Raw genomic sequence first — 23,984 nt, forward strand, 5'->3', positions numbered from 1 at the left:
TACAGCTTATGCCTTCCAGAGCAGTAGGTTGAGCCTCACCTGGACCTGCTTGAGCTATAGCAAGGGTGGATGAGAAGCAAAGTGCCAGAATGCAGAGAGCAGAGACCCAAGGTAGCTCTGGGTGACAAGCCTGTGGAGGGTGCCTGGGGCTTGTCTCCCCAAACCATTCTGCCTTCCTAGAGCTCTGGACCTGCAATGGGAGGCGCAGCCTTGAAGCTCTGAAATGCCTTCAGCATCATTCCGTTGTTGACTTAATAATCCCTTCTATTATCTATCTATACTAATCTCCTTGGCAAATGGTCACTTGGCCACACCCTTGGTTTGTCGTCTGAACATGCTTTTTAAATTTTTTTCAGGGCCAGGTTGAAATTTTTCAAAATCTTTTAGTTTTTCTTCTCTTTTAAATCTAAATTCTATCTTTAAGTCTTTTCTTTTCTCTTGCAGCTTACTTTATTCAATTAAAATGAGCCACACAGCTCCCTCAATATTTTGCTTAGAAATCTCTCCTACCAGATACCCTAGTTTATCACTCTTAAATTCCACCTTCCCCAGAGCCCTAGAGGATGGAAATAATTCAGCCAATTTCTTGACTACTTATAAGTGGTTGATTAGGAATATGAAATGCAGATATTTTGTGTATCTCTGAAAACAGTTCATACCATGAACTATCAGTGCTCTCTGTGCTATTAGAAGTAGAGTCCTTAGCATTTTTTGATCTAATCAGATTAGTGAGCAAATTCTAGAAACCTCCAAGCCAATGAAGGAAACTCATTCTTATAATTATCTTCCTCTAGAACCACTCATAGTACCAAAATCCGTAGTAGTCAGGGTTCTCCAGAGAGACAGAACCAATATCTGCTTATAGATAGACAGATATAGATATTGGTATGCAAGAGGTATATTAGGGGAATTGGCTCATGTGATTATGGAAGCTGAGAAGTTCCATGGCAAGCCATCTCTAAGCTGGAGACCCTGAGCATAGCTCAGTCTAAGTCTGAAAGTCTCAGAACCAGAAAAGACAGTGGAATAAATATCAGTACAAGGCCAAAGGCCTGAGAATCCAGGGGGCTGATGGTGTAAATCATATAATCCCAAGACTGGAGAAGCTGGAGTTCTGATATCCAAGGGAAGGAGGGGGACACTGTCCCACTACATGAAAGAGAGAGAGGAAATTATTTTCTCTCCTTTTTTGTTCCATCTAGGACCCCAGCCGAGTGGATGGTGCCCACCCACATTGAGGGCAGATCTTCCCCACTCAGTCCACAGACTCACATGCCAATCTCCTCTGGAAACATCCTCACAGACACACCCAGAAATAATGCTTTACTAGTTCTGTAGGTATTCCTTAATCCAGTCAAGTCAACACCTAAAATTAACTCTCACAGAGACCAATGACTTGATGCAAATGTCTCGACATGTCCAGGAACACACCTGTCTGTCTCAGTCATTGTTATGACAATTCAGGCTTGCATTTTGTGCTACCAGATCAGGATTCCAGAAAATAGAGTTCCAATCCCACTTTATCTCATTATTTCTGGCCCATAATTTCTCTGCTAGTCTGTATTATTCCACCTTTTTAAAATAATGGAGCCAAGGCTAATGTGAGTTTAAATTTTTATTGTGTTTTATAATATAATTATTTTACACCAAAAATGAAATTATTACTGGTTAGCAAATTAGAAAAATGGTTACAGTCATAGGCAAACCCAACCACATTTATTTCAAAGATACAAATGAGCTTTTTAGGCTTCATAAGCTATGTATCTTCTATTATTGCTTCAAATTTGGAGGTAAAAACAAAATAGAATTTAATGTTTTACCTGCTTCACAAATACTGCAATTCTTCCCCACCCCGACCTTGCACAATTCATAGGGTGGGTGGGTGTGGATATTATCTGTATGCCGAATTGATTATGATTTTTACTACACTACTTCCTGGGGATCTCTAAAATTTATATTTATTGAAAACTGTTTAGTACATCAAGTTAAAATTACTGTTTATTGCAAAGTAAGCTTTAGGTATGAGAAATTTAATATGGAACTTGATAGTCTCCCACTTAGTAACATTATGATTTCTTTCAGTGTTTTACTGCTTGCTTATAAATACATTTTTTGTTAAAACAGAATAGTGTATTCATAGTCACGATTGTATACAGGTACAAGTTGTGCACTTTTCTCAAACATTTGGAAGAAATGCAAACAAAAACCATATGTTTTAAATATTCCACAGAATACCTTTCTCCCATTTACTCATATGTTGCAAATGTTTTTAAGGTGGTACTATTCCAGAGGAGTACCACTTACCCCCCAGTTTTATGACAAGTATTTCTATATATATTCATAAATGCATTTTACACTTTAATGTAATTGTTAAAACCCAACATTAAACTCCTAATCTTTTTTTTTTAATCTTTAGGACAGCCATACATGTAGGCCTCAGAGTCACCTAAGTAGCTTATAAGATGCTAGGCAAACTTGAAAAGGCCTCTCTAATTCACTTTCCATCTTCAGACCAGTGCTCTTCAGCTCATCTAAACAGATGAGAATATAATCCATTTTTTAAAAGTAGTGGTTTTTAATGGTTAACCATTTCAGGCATGGACCCAATCTAATAAAAGTTGCCAATCTCTTCCCACCCCCCCTCCAAATGTACATACATACACATATACCCACACAACTTTGCATTGAGCTTGGCAAGGATCACTATCCCCATCTATGTGGAAGGCGTTCAAGGATCTTATGTTCATAGCCCCCGTTTCACAGTTTAAAGAAAGAGACCCAAAATGCTTGCTAGGTAACTCACTGTGTTTTGGATACTTTCTAATCCAAAAATTCTTATCTCTAACTAAAAGCCCTCCCATTTCAACTTGTTCTCTTCCTAGAAGTCATAAAGAACAGTTAGTCACCATTACCTTTCATATTCTTGAAGGCCCTGTTAAGCCACACCTTGGATATGTCCTCACCAAGATAAATAATCCCAGCTAAGTGATTCCAGTTTGGCTATACCTTTTCTCAGAGGCCCCATTATTCAATTCTTAATCATCTTCATTGACTTCCTCTGAACAGCCTTCAAGTTTTTCATACTCCTTTGAGTTTATTGAGGCTATAATTATTCCTCAGACTCTAGCGAAGGTCTACATAAGTGTGCATAAGTGACTTGGTCCTTAACAAGCCTTGAATAACCAACAGTTGAATGTTTCTCCCATGCATCCTCCTCCTGCCACACTGGAAATCCTGAGCTGACACATTGCTGCACACTTCCTCAGTGGTACTGCTGGTTGCTCGGTCCACTAGATTTTCCTTTCGGAATACATAAAATACTTTACACAGGCTGCCAAGGTTGTGAGCTGCACTCAGCAGGGGTGTCATTCCCGTAACACAAGGGACATCATTGGCAGCCTGAACAAAGGTAAGAAGAGGTCCTTCCCTTAGTACCTAATGGATTCATTTAAAATTAATTTCTATAAAAATTTTTCACTGCCTGGATTTCTTTGTTTTTGATTACCAATTTTCTATTTTGTTTTCTTTTCAAGTTAGGAGATTTTTAAATAAGAACTAATTAAATATTAGTGCTCACGCCAACTTGCTTTAACTTCCCTAGAAACCTTGGCTTACCTTCTTCCTGTTCACCGAGATCTTGGTTCACAGGTCATCCCTGAACAACCACCTCAATCTGATTTGCACTTCAACCCCACCATGAAGCTACTCCTGTTTGCTTTTGGTCGTAGCACTCACTGCTATCTGAAATTACCCTGTTCATTTATTTAATTTTTTCTATACCTTTCTCCTCTGGCTAGAATGTAAGTGCCACAGAATCAGAGATCTTACCTGGCTATCTCATTCATTCATTTAGCATCAAGAACAGTCCCGGACGTAAGTGAGGCCCTCAGCAAAAGTATGCAGTTTTTTTGTTTTGAAAGAAACTGTTTCATCCTCTGTTTATCACCTTGTCACCCCACACTTCAAGATCTTTAAACTGCACACACAGTGAAAAACTACTTTTGCATGCATTTTGTGTGTATTATACTGGAGTGCTGCAGTCTTCCCAGTTATTGAGCTAATGTTGAGATATTACTTTTACAAAAGCCAAAAACTGTTTGGTAAGTGGTTTACAAAAGGGGAATAAATGAGGAATAGTGACACATCAGTTAAAATAAAATCACAGGAAAAATGTTATATAGACCTATATTAAGGAGGGAATAATTTATTTCTTTTGTGTTTTTAGAGACAGGGTCTCACTGTCTCTAAGGCTGGAATGCAGCGGTATGATCATGGCTCACTGCAGCCTCAAGCTCCTGGGCTCTAGGCATCCTCCCACCTCAGCCTCCTGAGTGGCTGGCTAGGACTACTTGCATGTGCCACCATGCCTTTTTTTTTTCTCAGTTTTTGTAGGGACAGTATCTCACTTTGTCACCCAGGGTGGTCTTGAACTCCTGGCTTCAAGAGATCCTGCTGCCTCAGCCTCCGTCAGTGCTGGGATTACAGGCATAAGCCTCTGCACCCAACTAGAAGAATTTCCATTAGGTGTTTCCACTTCTAGAACTTCCCTCCCTGTCTTCAGGAAGCTAGTATGCATTCTGAGTAACGCCTTAGACAGAAATACAATAGGCTGAGGAGGAAAGAGGAGTTAGAGAAAGTGGTAATGCTTTTCCTTTCTCCAAGGGATGTAAAAAGAATTCCTAATTGCAATTTTCTGTATGCATATTGTACTTCAATGCAAAGTTATTCAAAAATCCCTTGTCTGGCCTGTATTCTGTCTAGCTCTTGCACAGTCACCGTTAGGCATAGCTGACATCTAGCCTCCATCAAGCACTGAATAGGGATTATACCTATGTGTATGATCAGATCCATTATATGAAAGAGGTTGAGGTCAGTGATCTTGGCTTCTGGCATTCAGAATCAATGGATCTGTTTGGTGCTTCTTTCCTTTGAAGAAAGAAACCTTTCCATTCATACCCTAGTTTTTTTTTTTTTTTTTTTTTTTTTTTGCAATTGCGTGGGATGCCCATAGGATGTTCAGAATTTCATAGAAGTAATTATAGAGTTTGAAGGGAACTTGAAAAGCTGTTTTCATTTAAACCAAGAGTTTTCAAACATTTTTTAGTGTGTCCCACTGGAAGAAATAAATTTTACATGATGACCTAGTGTGTATATACCTACACTGAAACACACACACACGCCTGAAATAAAAGTTTCACCAAACAATACATATCCTCACTATGTGAGATATACTCAATATTTTCTATTCTACTCTGAACATTTTTTTATACTGGTTGTTACAGATGAAATTGACTTCATGACCTATTAGTGGATCACTGCCCACAGTTGAAAAATAATGATTTAACCATTCCACAAAACAGCTAATGGGCGATCTGAACACTTTACATAGTTTTGCCCTAACCTTCCATAGCCTTGGGTGTCTTCCCTCATTTTGGGTGTCAAATTCCCAGACTCAATTATGGCCCATGGTAGGTTCTCCTTAGCTATTTCACAAGATTTTCAGAGCATTCTTAGAGGAAAAATGCTTTCTACTGCAGCTTCATATATCAGGAAAAAGATTCGGTCCAGGCGGTGCTGAATCAGTGAGGATTTTCTCTCCAATGACAAAATCCTGAGTGACTTTAAAAGGCACTGCTTCCCCATGGGTAATTATGGGTCATTTGTTTTTTAAAAAAGAAAATACCAGAGTCACGAAATTCTAGATCTAGAAGGCACTTTAACAAATCCAGCCCAACCCTTTGATTTTATGACAAAAATATTTCCTTGCATGTTCTGAGGAGTTCAGAGCAAAACTCCTGTTCCCTTATCAACAGTATTTTAAAAAACAGTATTTGCTGCCATAAGCTGACATATATTAAACAGAACCTTTGTGTTTAAAGAAATAACACAGGCCTAAAGTTTTCTAGTATTATAGTTTGAAAGGAGGAAAAGATGGGATCTTATCTTTGTTTTTTAAGTTTGCCATAATAACTGAGTTGTAGAAGCCCTATACTCAAAATCCACATGTCTGCTTGAGACAATAGTCCTACGCACATGGATTTTCCATTATTTAGACATTCATTAAATAAATATTATTTGAGAACCTAGTATCTGTTCTCAAACGGCTTATATTATAGTGAGATATAAAATGTTTGTTTTTTATATTACAAATTATATTATCCAGGAAATAATACCTCATAAACAGTGTAACTTTTATATTTCATTGGTCAGACTTTATCGATGTTTTATCGGACATAGTTGATGTACCACTCTGGATCCTAGTTTACTAGCATGGATCTAGACCTTTTGATTTCAAGTCCGCTGCTGCACTTGAGGACTTACCTCACTGGTTATTTTATTTATTCAGTAAATATTTATTGACTATCTTAGAATAGTCAAGCTGTATTCTAAACACCGGAGTTGCAGAAGTGTGTTAACAGGAGTCACCAAATCTCTGCACCCAGGGAACTTGCCTGCAAAAGAGCCCCATCATGACTTAGTTAATCGAGTCAGTTTACTAAGCCCATCTGGCTTAGTTCATCAGACCCTTTGGGAGAGTATTGAACGTTGAACTATATCGTATTTTACAAAAATTGATTCTCAAATCTCAAGCAGAACTAAGGAGACTAATGTTCAAGGAGCTGGATGTATTAGGTCACTGTAAAAATCGAGAGCTTATTAACCCACATTGCTGAGTGTTTTGGAAGCAATTCATAAATACGGTTCTTCTCATTTGGTTTTAAACCACACAAGAACAATGACATTACTAATCAAAAATGGACAAAGAAACACGGAGAGAAGGATAAGAGGAATGTGGGAGGAAGGTGGGTTGCAGGGATGGATGATATTCTCTGAATGAGGAAGCAAGCAAGAATAAAATCAAGATTTGCCGAGAATATTATCTGAGTCATGAATAGGCATAGTAACAGGAAAACCTGCTAATGCTCCTAACTTGAATAGAGTTGACTCTAGCAGAAAAAGTGGGAAAACTGTTGGCACTCTCATTGCAGAAGTGCATTGTTTTGATGTTCTGACTCAAGTCTTAAGCATGACATTTCATGATCAGCTAAGCCGCTGAGCAACCACACCCTATTCTTGGCAAAAATATGTATCATATTACATTACCAAAGACAGCACAATGGAAAGTTTTTTCAAAATAGTAGATAAACACCATATCTTATTTATAAATCTTGTCAAGATTTTCAAGGACTTGCCCAACTCCATGGCGAAATCCCTATTTGCTGTAGAAGATACAGCATGCAGGGTATCTGCCTGAACAGCAAGCTCCTTTTCAATTTCAACTTCTTCAGCCCTAACCAAGGGGGACTATCCTCTTTAGTGGTAAAAGTAGATCCAGGTTTTATGGCTGGAGAGAGTCCAGGGCACTCAAAAGTGAAGCAGACGGTTGTGAAAAATTATTTATGGCAGATTTTGTGATGCCTGTGTTGTACTCTGATTTAATAGGGGGAAAATGAAATCTGAAGCAGAGTGAATTCATTTTCCAAATTTTACTAGGTGTACCTGCAGGTTTACACCAGGGTACTATCGCTACCCTCAGCTTCTTTTCATTGCTTTCATACTTTGCAAAAGTAAATTCTTCCCTGAACAGACTCATGAAAATACTGCATTGGGTTACCCACAAGAAGCCTCCAAGACAACAGTTTTGACATCCGTAGAGTGGACGTTTCTTCTGCAACACATACAATGAATCACATCCTCTATGCATACTACTATGAACAAACTCACATTTCAATGAAAATCACCCCTCAAGAAAGGAGAATAATAATAAGAAACCTGAAGCAAATGACACCTCAAATTGCTCTTGCAGACTCTTTATAAAAGCATTTTATTGGCATGTGAGTGATAACATTGACCCATTTAAAGATATCAGAACATTGTCATTTTGCAAAATGACGTGTACAGGCACATGTCATTTTACTTGTGTCCAATCTAATTTTTAACAAATGTAACTTTTAAAGAAAATCCTGATTATTTTTCCACGCCTCACTTTTAAAGGGAATATTGCAAATCCAAGAAAGTTGCATAAAGAATAAGCAAAATAAATCTTACTTCATTGTTAAGAAACATTTTAGTAAATATTAATTTTTACAGATTTTAGTAAATATCAGTAATAAATATTGCATATATTTTATCATATAATCAAAATGTTATTGTTGATAAGAATATTTCATTTGCATCATCTTTTTCTCTTTGTTAGGCAATCAAGTCAATTTATCATTATTATTTTTCATGTAATTTTACTTTTTTAAACATTTAATCAACAAAAATTGTATGCATTTATAGTGTACAACATATTTGAAATATATACATACATTATTGAATGGCTAAGTTGAGCTAATTAACATATGCATTACCTCACATACATTATTATGGTTGATAGACATGTTCAATATATCACTTTTGTTCATAGATAAGGTAGATGTAGATGAATTTTTCTTACCTTTTTATTTAATCTACCTAGCCTCTTGCAGTATTCAACTGGTATTCTAGAATAAAATTTAAAGAAAAAATGAAATTACATTCAGTTGCAAAGCATTATCTTGCCCTATCCTGTCCAGCACAGACCTCAGGAGTGAGAGAAGGGAGAAATAAAACAAGATACTGAACCGCAATATTAGTATTTGAGGAAGCAGGTAGGAAAGGAAGTCACACAAAGAAACATCATTTTGCTTCACTGATCCATTGACTAACAGTTAGAAGATAAATAGTCATCCTTTGACATACATGGAGGATATTGGTTCCAGGACATGCCCCCTCCACTCCCCCATGCCCTGACATCTTCCCCTTGCCACATACACTAAAACCATGCATTCTCAAATCCAGCAGCCAGCCCTGTAGAACCATGTATATGAATAGTAGGCCCTTTCTATGTGTGAGTTTTACATCCCATGACTATTGTATTTTCCATCAGCTTTTGGTTGAAAAAAATCTGTGTATAAGTGGATCTGTACAATTCAAGCCTTTATTGTTCAAAGGTCAAATGTGAATATGTTTACAAATACAGATATGTATTTATATAAAGTTGCAGTGTGTGTTTAAGGCATACAGAATATGGGTCTACATTTATATATATATATATATATATATATATATATGTGCATGTGTTGTACAAAGTGTTAAAATAATGAAATGTCCATTATTTATTACTGACTTTAAAAAACTGAATGTAATCAATGACCTTGAAAACTGCTGTATAGAAATGAATTTATTTCTTCAACAAATACTTGATCATTCAACAAATATTTATTGAGAGCTTATTGTGTGCTGAGCCCTATGCTACATACTGGGATACAGTGGCTAACAAAATGGAAATGGTTCCTGTCCTTATGGAGCTACATTCTAATGAGGGAGAGAGACATTAAGTGTATATTACACAAATAAATATAAATACAAACAAAAATTTTTATATAACTATGAACTTTGGTAAGTCCTGTGCAAGGAAACAAATGACAGAAGAGTCTAGTTCAGGGTGACAGATTTAGAAAGACCTATCTGTGGAAGGAACTTTTAAGATGATATATGATCAACCAAAAGGATTTAATCAGTAGAAGAATGAAAAAGGGGCCGGGGGTGGTGGCTCATGTCTCTAATCCTAGCACTTTGAAAAGCCAAGGCGGGTGGATTACCTGAGGTCAGGAGTTTGAGACCAGCCTGGGTAACATGGTGAAATCTCATCTCTACTAAAAATGAAAAAATTAGTTGGACATGGGGGCACACACCTGTAATTACAGCTACTTGGGAGGCTGAGGCAGGAGAATCCCTTGAACCTGGGAGGTGGAGATTGCAGTGAGCTGAGATAGTGCCACTGCACTCCAGCCTGGGTGACAGAGTGAGAATTCATCTCAAAAAAAAATTAAAAGTAAAATTAAAAAATTAAAGAATGAAAAAGGGAGCACTCCAGGCATCAGGAAGAGTAAGTGCAAAGGCTCCAGGAGCACAGACTCATACCCATCTAAGCTAAAATAACCAAATCCAATCAACATATGTGAAAATTTACTCCAGAGAAATACTTCTTTAATATTGGCTTTTCCTTTGAGTGAGGATGGCATTGTTGAAGTAGCGTTGATAAAGCTTGTGTCTTTTTTGACACTTGTAAGAAATTTAGTAATTAGACATGGTTCATCACATCTATTATCACATTGAGTTTCTGCAGTTACTTGGCACAAGATTTAAGAGTTCACATAGGGGAATTTCATTGAGATTGCTTTTACATAAGTAAATTTTGTAATTTTTCTGTTATCATCTTTTTTCTCTTCTTTAAAAAAATTTTGTGGTAAATATATGTGACGTAAAATTTACTCTTTTAACCATTTTAGGTGTATAGTACTGTGGCATTAAGTATATTCACGTTATTATGCAACCATCATCTCCCTCTGTCTTCAGGACTTTTAAATCTTCCCCTACTGAAACCCCATACCCGTTGAACATTAATTCCCCATTCCCCCTTCCCTCAGGCTCCTAGCAATCACCATTCTACTCCCTGTCTCTATGAATCTTACTACTCTAAGTACCTCAGATTAGTAGAATAATACATGTCTTCAAGGTTCATCCATGTTGTAACATGTGTCAGAATTTTCTTCCTCTTTAAGGCTGAGTAATATCCCATTGTATGTATATGGAACATTTTGTTGATCCGTTTATTTGTCAGTGAAGACTTAGGTTGCTTTTATTTGTGGCTGTTGTATTAATATATAACACTGCTATGAACATGGGCATACAAATATCTGTTTGAATCTCTACTTTCATTTATTTTGGGTATATACCCCAGCAGTGGAATTGCTGCATCATATGGTAATTCTTTGTTTGATTTTTGGAGAAATCAAACTTGTGCTTTTAAAATTCATACATTCGGCAAATGTCCATTAGACTCCTATTATGTGCCATGCAGCTATACCAGAGGTGGGGAATGAATGAACAGGACACACTGCCTTCCAGGCTTACTGTTTCATGTGTGAGTAAGTTGTTGTTACTGTTGTTCTTTAGATGGTGATAATGATTTACTGTTGAGTAAAAAACTCTCTTTCCCAACCTTCTTGACGCTATATAGTGCATAGTAAGCATGCCCTCATCATCCCAAGCTTCATTAACTTGAAGTTCTGAGCCAGAGCCTCAAGCTAGATGCAAACATTACATTGTCATATCGTGACTCAGGGTATCTATAATAGAACCCCTCTCCCTTCTGTGTCATGTGTAGTAGTAGCTTGAAGAGAAAATTATTTCAGCTAAATCAGAGATTTGATTAACAAAAACCTGTACAAATGAAATTGTAGTATTGTTACACAAATAATACTACTGTATATCATAGTATTATATGAATTCTATTAAGATATTAAATTTGAATATGAGAGAAATAATTTTTCCATTTGAATGACATTATTCCAATAGAAGTGATACATAAGAAAGGAAAATCCACTTTGAATAAGTTTTCTTACCAAAATGTGAAACTTTGAAAGTATAGAATAGCCTTTGAAAATTTAATGAGTTATGACAGTCAACAAAAATTAATCACCATAAAGATAAAGAAAAATAATGTTTTCATCACCACGAAATCAATCTGATCCTGCCTTCTCCTTAAGAGAGTGGTTCATAGCTAATTTACTTTTCATAATTACAGTGTTTTATTTTGTATGTTTATAACACCCCTTCTTCCAAACAAATCAAAAGCTCGTTTAGCGTAAAGTTGCACTGCAAAAAAGACAGAATCATTTACATGGAGTAGGAAAATAAATATCAAGAGAGAAAGGGTGAGATTTTTTAAAAACTGTAGACTGAGGAAAGATTTAGCCATTGAGCACAGATTTTTCTTCTGAGCTTCCTAGTAGCCAAAGAAAAGATGGCATCACAGAGAGTGATAGAGCTCTCATTATCTAAAAGATAAAACATAATAACCAACAACAGATTTCTTATATTTGATCATTATATTCTGAGAATTCAATGTAGGGATTCCTATATTATTAAGCTACATAAGGAAAATTATCCTAGAAAAGTTTACAAAATCTCAGGAGTATTCCACATACACATGTTTCTATACTGGTCATTAATCAAAGCCAGGGGCATGTTTATTCACAGACTTTCCAAGGCAATTCTCCAAGAGGCCAGTATGAAATGGGTCAAGCTTGCAGCTTTCAGCTGCTAGAAGGATATATAGCTTGGCCCGTTCTTTTAATAGTTTTGCATAGTCCTGCCACCCTGTATTGCTTGAAAACATACATGTTGTAATAAACACACTTCTGTTTCTCATAAAAGTCTGGAGGTGGGCAATCCAGAAGCATGGTGATACCCTAGAGTTTTAGGAAGCCAGGGTCCTTTTTCTGGTTCATAATATCCACTTCAAAGTTACTTCGTGGTTCAAGATGGCTGCTCCAGCCTCCACGTCATCATTCCAGCCACACACGTGAAAGAAAAGGAAAAAGGGAGACAGGGTATGCCCCTCTCTTTATGGGCGTTTCTTGGAATTGCACCCACTTGCTCCACTACATGTCCTTAGTGAGAACTGTGTCACATGGTCACACATAACTGCCAAGAGAGGTTAAGAAATGTTTCTTGGTCTGCAGTCCAATGCTCTGGTGGCTCAAGCCTGTAATCCCAGCACTTTGGGAGGCCGAGACGGGTGGATCACGAGGTCAGGAGATCGAGACCATCCTGGCTAACACGGTGAAACCCCGTCTCTACTAAAAAATACAAAAAACTAGCCGGGCGAGGTGGCGGGCGCCTGTGGTCCCAGCTACTTGGGAGGCTGAGGCAGGAGAATGGCATAAACCCGGGAGGCGGAGCTTGCAGTGAGCTGAGATCCGGCCACTGCACTCTAGCCTGGGCGACTGAGCGAGACTCAGCCTCAAAAAAAAAAAAAAAAAAAAAAAAAGAAATGTTTCTGTTCTGGGTGGCCATGTATGTTTGTACCAAAGCAGAAAAAGAATAGCTATGGAGAGATGGCTAATATTTCTGCCAGAAGTATCTTTTTGTTTTGTTTTGTTTTTGAGATGGAGTTGCTCTCTCACCCAGGCTGGAGTGTACTGGCGCGATCTCAGCTCACTGCAACCTCCGCCTCCTGGGTTCAAGCAATTCTCCTGCCTCAGCCTCCGGAGTAGCTGGGATTATAGGCGTGCGCTGCCATGCCCAGCTAATTTTGTTTTTTTAGTAGAGATAGAGTTTCACCATGTTGGCCAAGTGGGTCTCGAACTTCTGACCTCAGGTGATCTGCTCACCTTGGCCTGCCAAAGTGCTGGGATTACAGGAGTGAGCCACTGTGCCGGGCTTCAGATATCTTATTTAAAAGAACTTTTTGTCCTTTTAAAATGCAGATGGGTGTTTAAGGAGGAAGTTTTTCCCCTTTATCCTTGGGACCCTGTGCTTTCCATAACTGCCAGTTTCTGTGCTGGGAAAACGTTTGGGATTTTAACTTCTAGGAAATTGCACTTGTAAAAAGAGATAAAATGCTGGATTTTTTTGAACCTATGTTTCTCTCAGTTGCACGCCATATTTTTCCCTCAGGACACCTGCATATATGGTAATCGTTTTATTGTTGTTGGCTTGTATTCAGTTCTCCATGCTGTTATCTTATATTTTATTTCCTTCTTGCCATACTCAACAAGTTCCAAATTCCTTCATGAAAGTCTTTTCAAAAGAAAGGCCCACCATAGTTTCAAGTAGGAAAGATAAAATATCCAGTTTTACCCACAAATTCCGTGTCCTTTCTGGAAACTTTAAAAATAAACCACAAAAAAATCTTAAGTATGTGAAGTCATGCATAAGTTAAGTAGGTTAATTTAGCCATTCCACAGCGTTCAAAACATAATGTTGTACACCATAAATATATGCAATTTTATTTGTCAGTTATTTAAAATAAATGTTTTTAAATGCACTATACTACAAATTAACTTTAGTTATAGGTTCTTTTTTTGTATTTGTTTGAAGGATTTTGGTATTTCTTTGTGACAGTATATATAATTATGATATGAGATAATTTTTTTTAACAGAGAAACTATTAATCTAGCTCATGTTAGCAAATATAAGCAACATAGAACAGGAATAAAATTGAAGACCACACAGTGATCTGTTACATTTTAGGGGAAGAGTACTCTGATTTTCCATGGTTTAATTGCTTTTCTGAAATTCAAATTTCCTTTCATTTTTGTCTACATTTTCCTCGGTTTTCAGAAACCATCTTTTCTTTTGTAATTCTCCTATTTGCTTTTCTTTTTCTCTACTGTCATCTCTGTGACTATCTCATATGTTAATAACTCACATGTTAATTTAACAAACATTTATCTAATGGCAGTTATGTAAAGGGTACTGTGGTCTGTTCTGTGAATACAAGAGTTTGTAATCTTGATATTTGCTTTCACAGGATTTACAGTCTAGTTGAAGGAGAGTGACAGGCTCTACTTATAAACAGGGTGGCAAGTGAAAAGTACCTATAGATATATGAGACCCGTTGTGCAGGGGTACACAAAAAGGAACTATTATTATTTGCTATTTCGATTGGTTAAACAATTAAATATTAAAATGTCAAATTAAAAAATAGAAAAACATTTGCCACCACAGAGAAAAATAACTCTTAAAGCTTGAAGCAATGGAAGAAATCAGAAATGAAAATGATCAGTAACTCTTTGACAGGTTTAAAATTTCTATACAATAAAAAAGTAGTAAAACTAATAATATTAATAATAAGACAGTGGGGAAGATTTTTTTCCAATAAAAGGAGGACTCATATCTATGATATATAAACAATGTATTCAAATATATTGAAAATATTATTAATATTCCAGCAAATAAATGAGCAAAAGGAAAAGGTTTTAAAAAATCACAGTTAGGAGAAGGCTTTGTGGAGGAGCTGACATTAGAGCTATATCTTCAAGAGTAAAAAATATAAATTTTAGCAAGGCAGGGATAGAAGGAGGGACCTTCCAGGCAGAAGGGACGGGATGAACAAATACACAGTAGTCAAAAGACTTGGAGTAGTTGGGTAGTATTTCAATCGAGTTGGAACATGGCTTTCTATTATCCTGGGACTGGAAGCAGATCAGGGAGGTCCTTGAATGCCAAGCTGAGGAATTTGGCTTTTGTATTTCAATCCCACTCTCTGTATATTGTCTATAAATCTGTTAACAGCTCTTCACCTTATTGTCTGGCTCTGGTATAATTGTTTTATCTGTGGAGGATGATGTCATGGAAATAGAACTGAACTAGGAATCAGGGGCCTTGGATTTATGTATTACACTTGGGTTTACTATATGAATATTGCAACCATAATTCAAACCTTAACAATTAAAATGATAAGTTTCTCTATGTCAAAAAGACTACAAAAGAGAGTTTATTGCCAGGATTCTCTGTAGCATTGTGCATTGCATACAGTAGGTGCTCGGTAAGTGTTTGTTGAATCTAATTCAATAACAAACCTCTTGGGTGCAGCACACCAACATGGCACATGTATACATATGTAACAAACCTGTACGTTGTGCACATGTACCCTAGAACTTAAAGTATCATAAACATAAATTAAAAAACCTCTGAGATCTGTGCCATAATTTCAGCAATGTAGAAAAAAGAACAAGGACAGCAGGTTTAAGGGTGCTGAACAAGTCTATCCTCCTGGTTCAGTTCAGTGCTCTACTACAAGTTCTGTTTTGTTTTGTTTTGTTTTGTTTTGGGGGCAAGTATCTTTGAATTTGAATCTACATTATGATAATATTTTTCCCAGAGTTTCATTAGATCTTTCAAATGCGGAAAAATTGAGAGACATGTTCAGTGGCTACTTCTATATCCACCACCTAGAATGGTACTAATTTATTATCTCCTGCTTCTATCAGGCTCTGAGCTAGACACTTTACAAACCTCTCACTCTACTGCCCACAACTGCCTGGTGGTGGTGAACGAAACTCTCATTGTCCAAAAGCCTAAAACAGAACAAGCAAGCAAACAAACAAAAACACCCTAAGCTTAGAAAGTTTCAGCAATTTATTTCCTTAAAGCCCTTCGAGTAATAAATGCAACAGCTAGGATTTAAACTGTCTGGCTCTAAAAACTTGAGTTCTTTCCATGGTACCAAACAGCCTCCAGAATTCCTTTCTTCCACTGACTGGGGTCACAGATTTTAACCAAGCACCTACAGTATGAGAAGCCCTGAATTAAGTCTTGTAGGAAGAACTGTAAGCTCAGGCCCTTGGGGCTTCTGTCAGTTGGAGATGAATCAGATCAAATTTTACAATTGTTGAGTTTGTCACGTAACACATGCCATGCTGGATGCTTTGCAGGGAAAGAGAGGAAGACCATGGGACAAAGAATCTAAAATCATAATTTTTGCCCATTACACAACCTGCAATAGTGAATCAGATTGAGTAAAACAAGAGTCTTACCTTTTTCTATGTTCTCTCTGTGTGCTCTGTTCTCCACAGCTGTAAAGCCTTTCCTTAGTTTCTTTTAATTACCTAAAAGTCTGTGTACATCTCAAAGCCTTTTTCAGTTTCCATTTTCCTCTACCAAACTCCTCACTGAGTCCTTAAATATGTGCTGACATCTCCCTTCTCTGAATTCTCATGGCCCTTTGCTTTACAAAGAATCAGTATAGCTTAGTGGTTATGAATACAGATTGCTTGGGTTTAGATCTTGGCCTTTTCCCTCTTTGGAGATATGATTTGGGCAAGTACTTTAATTCTCTATGCCTCAGTGTTTTCTGTTAAAGGCAATATATCAGTTGGGATTCTGTTGCAAGGAACAGAATTTATTCTTGCTATTTTAAGCAGAAAGTAATGTGTTACAGGATATTAAGTAAAACATAACATTTAAGTTACCAAAGAAAAAGACTCTAATTTGAGCTTTCTGAAGATTCCAGTGCTACTTTACAGAAACACATTACCATGGGAGTTGCTGCCTCTTCCACAGCCGGGAAGTCATCTGCTGAATGGAAAAGCTGAATATGAAATAGCAAGTGCTGCAAGGGCCATGCCCACCTTCCCTGATCCAGCTAATAAATGCATGTCCCATGCCTGCCTCTTGACACCTGCAAAAATAGCAACTGGTTCGCATGGTTACAAGGAAAACATCATTGCTTTGTAGCCATTTTTACAAGCAGAGAGAGCAAAGCGTAGTAGTTTCTGCCTCACTTCCTCCTTCCAAATTTTTGTAGTACTTCAGAGTGGCCAGTTCTCAATTCCATCCAGTACCCTAGCTGCAAGGGAGTCTAGAAAATGTTTCTGGACTTCAGGCACTGGTTGGGATGAAGTTGACTGCTAATCCATCATTAAAAACATCTATGTGAGGTTAATAAATGTACCTACCCTATAGAGTTATTATAAGGCTTACATGAAATAATATATATAAAATACTTAGAAAAGTGCCTACACGTGGGAGACTCTCAGTGTGTGTCTATTATTGTCTATTTTCATCTGTCAGTGTCTCAGATGGTAGTCCTGGGGAAAGTCAAACAGCCTTTGATAGAGCCCCAAATTTCCTGCCTGCTAATAACTTTGATGAACCCATTTTCTATGTAGCAGGACTGGTTTCCTCATCTGCAAATTGGGGATAATAATCACTCTCTGACTCCTAGACTTTCTGTTCATGTCACATTAGATCATGTGTGAAAAGTGATTTGAAAACTGTAATGAATGCTCTAATGGTTTTAGTGTTAAATAGATACTAGGTGAGTTGGCAAGTTGTGGAGTAATGCTCAAATTCCAGTTCTGCCCCTGAGAATAGCAGTCTGCTTCCTATACTTTTATCTTAGTCACCCTTACTTTATTTTTCAGAATTAGCCAGGGAAATCAAACTTCACTGCATCCCTGTGAGGAAAACAAGGCTTAGAGGCTGCCGTAACGACCTCCTTAAAGAGGGGAGATTAGGCTCTGCCCAGCTCTTGAAATCCTCCCAGCCCTGAGTTCTTTCCAGGAGACCCTGTGTCCCCTATAACACTGGTTTCTGCAGCTGACAGGCTAAGCAAAGAGGCTCAACCTGAAGAAAGAGACAGGTGGCTCCAGAGCAAGGCTTGTAACGAATTCTCCCCAGGGAGAGAAATACCGAAAGTTTAGCTCACTCTTTCCTCCCATAAAGCACACTGAATGTTAACAGCTTGCTTCTGTCCAAGCTGGTGTTTTTTAAATTAAGTATTGTTAAATCCATACCATTTGGAATGATGCTTCAGACAGCCCTGACACTCTCTCTTGATTCTGCTTTCATTTCACCTAATATGTTGTGCATGGAGCCAGTAACCAGTATTACTCGGCTGCCGTGGCTTCTGCTGGTGCTGCTGCTCACACACTTGCAGACGGCTTTAATTTAGATACCTGAAGAGGAAAAAAGGAATTTGGCCAACGCCCTGCTCAGATGCCATAGGGGGCCTTTCCCTGGCTGCCATTAATATGGATCTAGATTACCTAAAGTTTTATGGTATTTTTCCTAGGTGCTGAAAAAGTTTTAGACATGAGAAAGTCAAGAGACATGGAAGCTGGAGGCTAAAATAAGATACTTTCCATCATCAGGTAACATATACCCATAGTAAACCCTGGTAGCCTACTTTCCTTTTCCTATAAACATCCCCCTTCAACCACATCACTGCCAACATGTGAATATATGTGTGTGTATACATCATATATAGATATAAATGCATATATGTGAATATGAGATGAGGGTGGATTTCGATTTGGTAAACCGTGGCTCAATGGCCAGTTCTAGCCAGCAAATCTTCAGTCAAGTCACTTAAATTCTCTGAGCCTCAGTTTCCACATACATAAAATGGGGTGATTGCTTAATTTCAAAAAGTAGTCACAAAGGTCAAATGAGATCAAAACTGTAAACTTATATTGTAAACCATAAAGATGGCATGTAAATTTTGGCCATTATCAAAATGAGTTCATTACCAAAACTTTCCCCAATCACCTTAACCCAATTTGATTTTGTTCTTCCTTTTCTGAAGTTATCGTAAATTTGTAATTTCCCCTGCACTGTGTAGCTCTGGATGTGCAATTGCTTTTCCTAGTTTCTCTGGGTATTCCCAAGAGGAGACAATGCTGTGAGGAATCAGAAGCATGAGACAACGTGGTGGGCATCCTCCAGGCATTGAATAGGTGATTGAGGCCTGGACTTTAAAATAGTGTATTATTCGTTGACTTCATTGAGGTGACCATCTTGCTGTACATTAGCATGCCCATCAAAACTCCAAGGCAGAAATTTCTGACTCAAAATACCAAGGCAGTATTTACTTGCAAAGCAGAAAGGAATCTAGACTAGCATACAAGTGGTTGCCAGTTATTTTCTGACCATGCCGATTGTTTTTGTATTCCTCTACAAATAGTATCTTGTCGTTAGCATTGTTGCTACTTTTCTTTCTCCCGTTACCTGTTCTTCCCTTTGCATCTGCTTAATGAGCCGGGTTTATGTGTGAAGAGGGAGAAGGTGGTATTAGTTAAAATGTTCCATTAATAGAACTAGTTGAAACTCTTCAGTTAATGACTCTGATAGGAGGGAAAAAAATAAACCCTTTAGCAGAAAGCTCTGGTGTGTAACAGAAAGACACATATAACATAGCTTTATGAATGAAAGTTTATTTCAATCAATCACCTTTCTTTAATGTGATGAAGATTTCAGATAAAAACAATAGTGGAAAAACAAAGTTAAGCATTTTTATATCTACTTGTGAATACACTTTAGCTTATGAGCATTAGCCAGTTTTTGAGAGATTTGTAAAACAAATCTTTCTAAAAGGGAAAAGCATATTTCGAGAATAGGCTCTCTTTGTTATGGATTTGTACTATCCATTTTTCTAGGTCCACATACTTAGTATTGAGAACAAAGGTGAATCTTCATATGACCTTGACTTTTCTAACAGCTTGAAAATAGGATTTTTAAAGTTTCTCTCTCTTTAATTGATATACCATATGAAGTAGGTAACCTAAAGTTGAACAACCTGCTTTTCTTCACCTTTTTGAAAAGCAACACAGCAGGTATGTATATAGGCAGACCTGCCTATATTCACATGCCCGTTATGGCTTGATCAGGTTTCCCATATTTGTGTGTTTCATATCTCTTCTCAGTATTTTTTAATAATGAAAGGAAAGAACGTTAATTCTAAATGTCTTGTGCGTCCACCATATATATTTCTGGGCTATCAGGAGATCTGTAAAGGGAAAATGTCCTGGTGACACACATATGGCAATGTAAGGCCAAGGCTGCTCTTTTATTCTTTCAAAACTCAATGATTTCCTTTGCAGATAAGGGGAAATACATCCTTGTTTGACACTTGACACTTTTCTAAAACTGTAATAAAACCTTCCTCTGGTAGAGTCAAATCTCCCTTGCTGGTGGATTAAGCAGCTTCAGAAGCTTCCTGACCTTCTCGTTGCTGTTGCTGGCCTTGTCGTCATTTCACTGCTCATTAGCACTTCCTTCAGGGTTGGACTGGCCTCCAAGGTCATCTCGTCCAACCCTCTTGCAATAGTGGACGGAAAAATGAGGTAAAACTCAGTTCACCCTTTTCTGCATTATAGCAGCTCTGACAAAGGATGTGGGTGAGGTGCAGAGGAAGCTGAAACTTGGTTAAAAGAAGGTTTGGGGATTAACTGAGGATTTAATTCATCCTTTCTTTCTCTCCCGTGGCTAAAGCAGATAGTTGAGAGTTGGCAGTGCATCAAAACCAGGCTGCTCCTCAACCCCAAATTTCAACCCCACTCATCCTGGAGTCTTTGTTGAGGGCTTCTTTTTAAACTAGGGGATCTAAATTTCTAATTGTGCCTTTACAATTAGCAAATCTTAAATGCCTTAAATTGTCACTTTACAAAGAAGCAACTTGCTTTGTGGGTTGTTTTTTTTTTCTTTTTTTTTCCCCAAATTAAGTCCTTAATAACACAAAATAACTTATGCCACTGTTTAGGCTTAGTGAGGAACCTTCAGAAAATGTATAGTGTTTATTTTCCAAGTCAAGAGAGAAAGTAAAGAGGAACTTTATGGAGGCGAAATAAAACAGTTGTACAGAACACATTTACAGGGCACATTAAGTCGGTTTTTGTCTATGGTTCTTTCCCTTTATGGCATATGTTATATATTGACAGGGATTAAGTTTCTCTCCTGAATGGAACAATACACAGTCACAGGGAGCTACTGTACTTTACAAAGCAACAGACATCGGCACAGGCAAATGGCAAATAGAAATGTATCTCACAAAGAACCAACCAGGTCCGTGGGAAGCACAGTGCTTGACTTCATCTTTTGCAATTCTGCATCTTTTGCATTTCCCTTCTTGCTCTGCTGCTCGCTCGCCTTTCTTTTTCGTCCTTTTCCCCCTTTTTTGCTCGCACTGTTACACTTTCTCTGTCCTCCTGGCTTTGTTATTCAGCATGTCTGATTAGCAGGAGCCTGATTGGCTGGCTGCCTGCTCCGAGAGAGATTCCATTCAGCTTACCCCCCACCCATCCACCCACCCACCCCTCGGTCAGGAAATGTGAGCGGGGCTGATGGAAGCTGATAGGCAGGACTGGAGTGTCAGCACCAGTACTGGATGTGACAGCAGGCAGAGGAGCACTTAGCAGCTTATTCAGTGTCCGATTCGGATTCCGGCAAGGATCCAAGCATGGAATGCTGCCGTCGGGCAACTCCTGGCACACTGCTCCTCTTTCTGGCTTTCCTGCTCCTGGTAAATGCCTTTTCATTTCAATACATTGCTATTGCCATTGAGTCTGGGTGCTGGTGGGTGTGTGTGTGTGTGTGTGTGTCTTTATCTTAAAGCTCCAGGTGAAATAATGTACACGATTACAAAGAGAGAAAAATCCTTCCAGAACTTTGAACCCCAACTTCCCAAGCAAGATAAAGTCTGCAGGACTTTCTGGAATTAGTTACTGCTATATCGTAGTACTGATACTGAGACATGAACTTTGGGACATACTGCATGGAGTGTAGGAGCTGAGGACTGTATACATGGTGGTGTGTATGCTCGGAATTTGGATAACAGACATCCTGAAATCAAACTCACTCACTGTGGTGTTCCGAACTTTTTGAAGGATAGGCTTTGCCGGGCTTGCCAGTACTGCCTTTAATGAATTATTTTCCGTCTATGCATATGTACTAAGGAGCCAGGTAAACAGGGGAATGAGAGGCTCTTTGCAGGCAACCCAGATTATAGCTCATAATTACTGCAAGTCATTTATGGATAGAAGTTAATGCTAGGATTTATGAATTGAGGATTATGGTCTTTGATCTCTAATTTACTTTTAAAGGAGAAAAAAGAATGATGACTTTTAGTACGGCTGATTGCCACAGTCATAGTGATAAGGTGCTCTGCTCTTGAACATCAGTACACATTGCATTTTTGACTCAAAGTGAATGTTCCGTTGTGACTCATACTTGGTTTTATGGGCAGAAAATGAACATTTACTGTCCAAAATAAATCTACACTCAAAATATTAATAGCAATGCACATTTTTTTAAACCAGAGTGTTCTGGGCAGGCAGCTTAGTAAATCTCATCTGAAGGTTTGATTCCAAAATTTGCACACACTGATCCAAACAAATGTGATTGTAGTTTTTCCTGTCACATTTATAACATGCCAGAACTTCCTCAGAAGGTAACAAGGAAAGAAGAGAACAAGGTAAAAATGTAGCAAATGAATAGGTTGCATTGATTCCTTGATGGGGAAGGAATGTTTTGTTCTGATTAGATTCTGACACATCTAATCTGCCCTATAATTTTGAAGTAGGGAAGCCAGCCATTTGGTACAAATTGAAAAAGTCCAGGAGATTCATCAAACAGACTAATCAGACAGAGATTAAATATTTTATACATTCCCACTTCTTAATGATTTGCATCTTTGTAGCTAAGAAATTATAATGCTGCATTGCAGGTGCTATAAATACAGAAATATATTTTTAATATATTTTTCATAGAAATTTAAAGGCAAACTATGTTTTAAGCATGAATGAACTGTAAGTTTTAGCTGTTCTGAAAAATATAAAGAACAGAATGTTTAGGTATGCTTTATGACTTGTGGAGCAAGCGATTTATGAAAGGTGTCTCATTTTTTCCATATGGGATGTGTTACTTGTATACACCATTAGTTTGTCTCATCTTTCCTTCTTTGTGATTTTTTTAAGTGTGTGTTATTTTCCCATTATATTGCATCATAAAGCAAATTACCAGTACACATTACTTTTTTTGATGTTTTCATATGGAAGCATGATCTCATTATACTTTAATAAAACGTTCCCATTCAGGAATAGATTGTTTTGCTATCCATTTGGTAAATGCATTATATCCCTCTCTGATATCTTGAATATTCATATATATATTTGAGCATATAATTTGACTTACGTGGAATGAAAAGGTATGTATGCTTATTTCAGAAGGACTTAAAACATATCATGTTTAAATTACAATTATTCTATTATAAAGATAAAATTAAAACAAACCTAGGTTTGTTTTACCCCTGCATTTAAATGAAATGGAAATCTGAGAGTTATGCTACAAAAGAAAGAACTGACTGGTGTTTACATACATCCCTTTGCAAAGCAATAACAACATTAGTAATTGCTGTCATGTATTTTCTGTATGAATATGGCTAGTTGTTTGAAAATCATTACAATGAATCCTTACAATAATCATACAAATAAGACATTTTTAAACCCATTTTTCAGGTAATGAAATAAGCTTGTATTTGAACCCAAAGGTCAAATAATGGAGAGAATAGAGCATATTTGCTTCGTATGGTGGTTGTAAATATTTAGCAACAATGAAAACAGTGGTGCAGGTTAGTCTGTGCCCTTTGTTGGAGATATTTGGGCTTTTTGCATCATCTTGATCATTAAAGATATGTATAATATCATGAGTGCTTGTTAGACTTGCTCATTAACTGCCCCCTTTAAAATTAAATTTAATTATTGACTTAAGAGACTGTGACCCTTAGCCTGTTCTGTACTTGATTTAGAACTACAAGTGTAGCATCATCAACTCAGCCTTCAAGCTTAATAGAGAAATTGAATTGAGGGGTTTGTTTTTCCTATAGTTTT

The 23,984-nt window shown here is 37.5% G+C and overlaps 1 protein-coding gene across 2 annotated transcripts in view; it reads left to right on the forward strand.

Moving 5' to 3' along the window:
• Nucleotides 1–23,984, forward strand: part of ADAMTSL1 (ADAMTS like 1) — a 979,130-nt gene that overhangs the window by 528,352 nt on the left and 426,794 nt on the right. The window contains exon 1 of one of the 2 annotated variants that reach the window (XM_033237423.1): nt 21,133–21,619. The exons of the other annotated variant lie outside the window; for it this stretch is intronic. Coding sequence (XP_033093314.1) covers nt 21,557–21,619 — 63 coding nt within the window. The 5' untranslated portion in view covers nt 21,133–21,556. Of the gene's footprint in view, nt 1–21,132; nt 21,620–23,984 lie in introns of those variants that run through there. 2 annotated transcript variants of the gene reach the window in all.

Source organism: Trachypithecus francoisi, unplaced genomic scaffold (assembly GCF_009764315.1).
Source record: "Trachypithecus francoisi isolate TF-2019V2 unplaced genomic scaffold, Tfra_2.0 Lachesis_group16, whole genome shotgun sequence".
Classification (NCBI taxonomy): Eukaryota; Metazoa; Chordata; class Mammalia; order Primates; family Cercopithecidae; genus Trachypithecus; species Trachypithecus francoisi.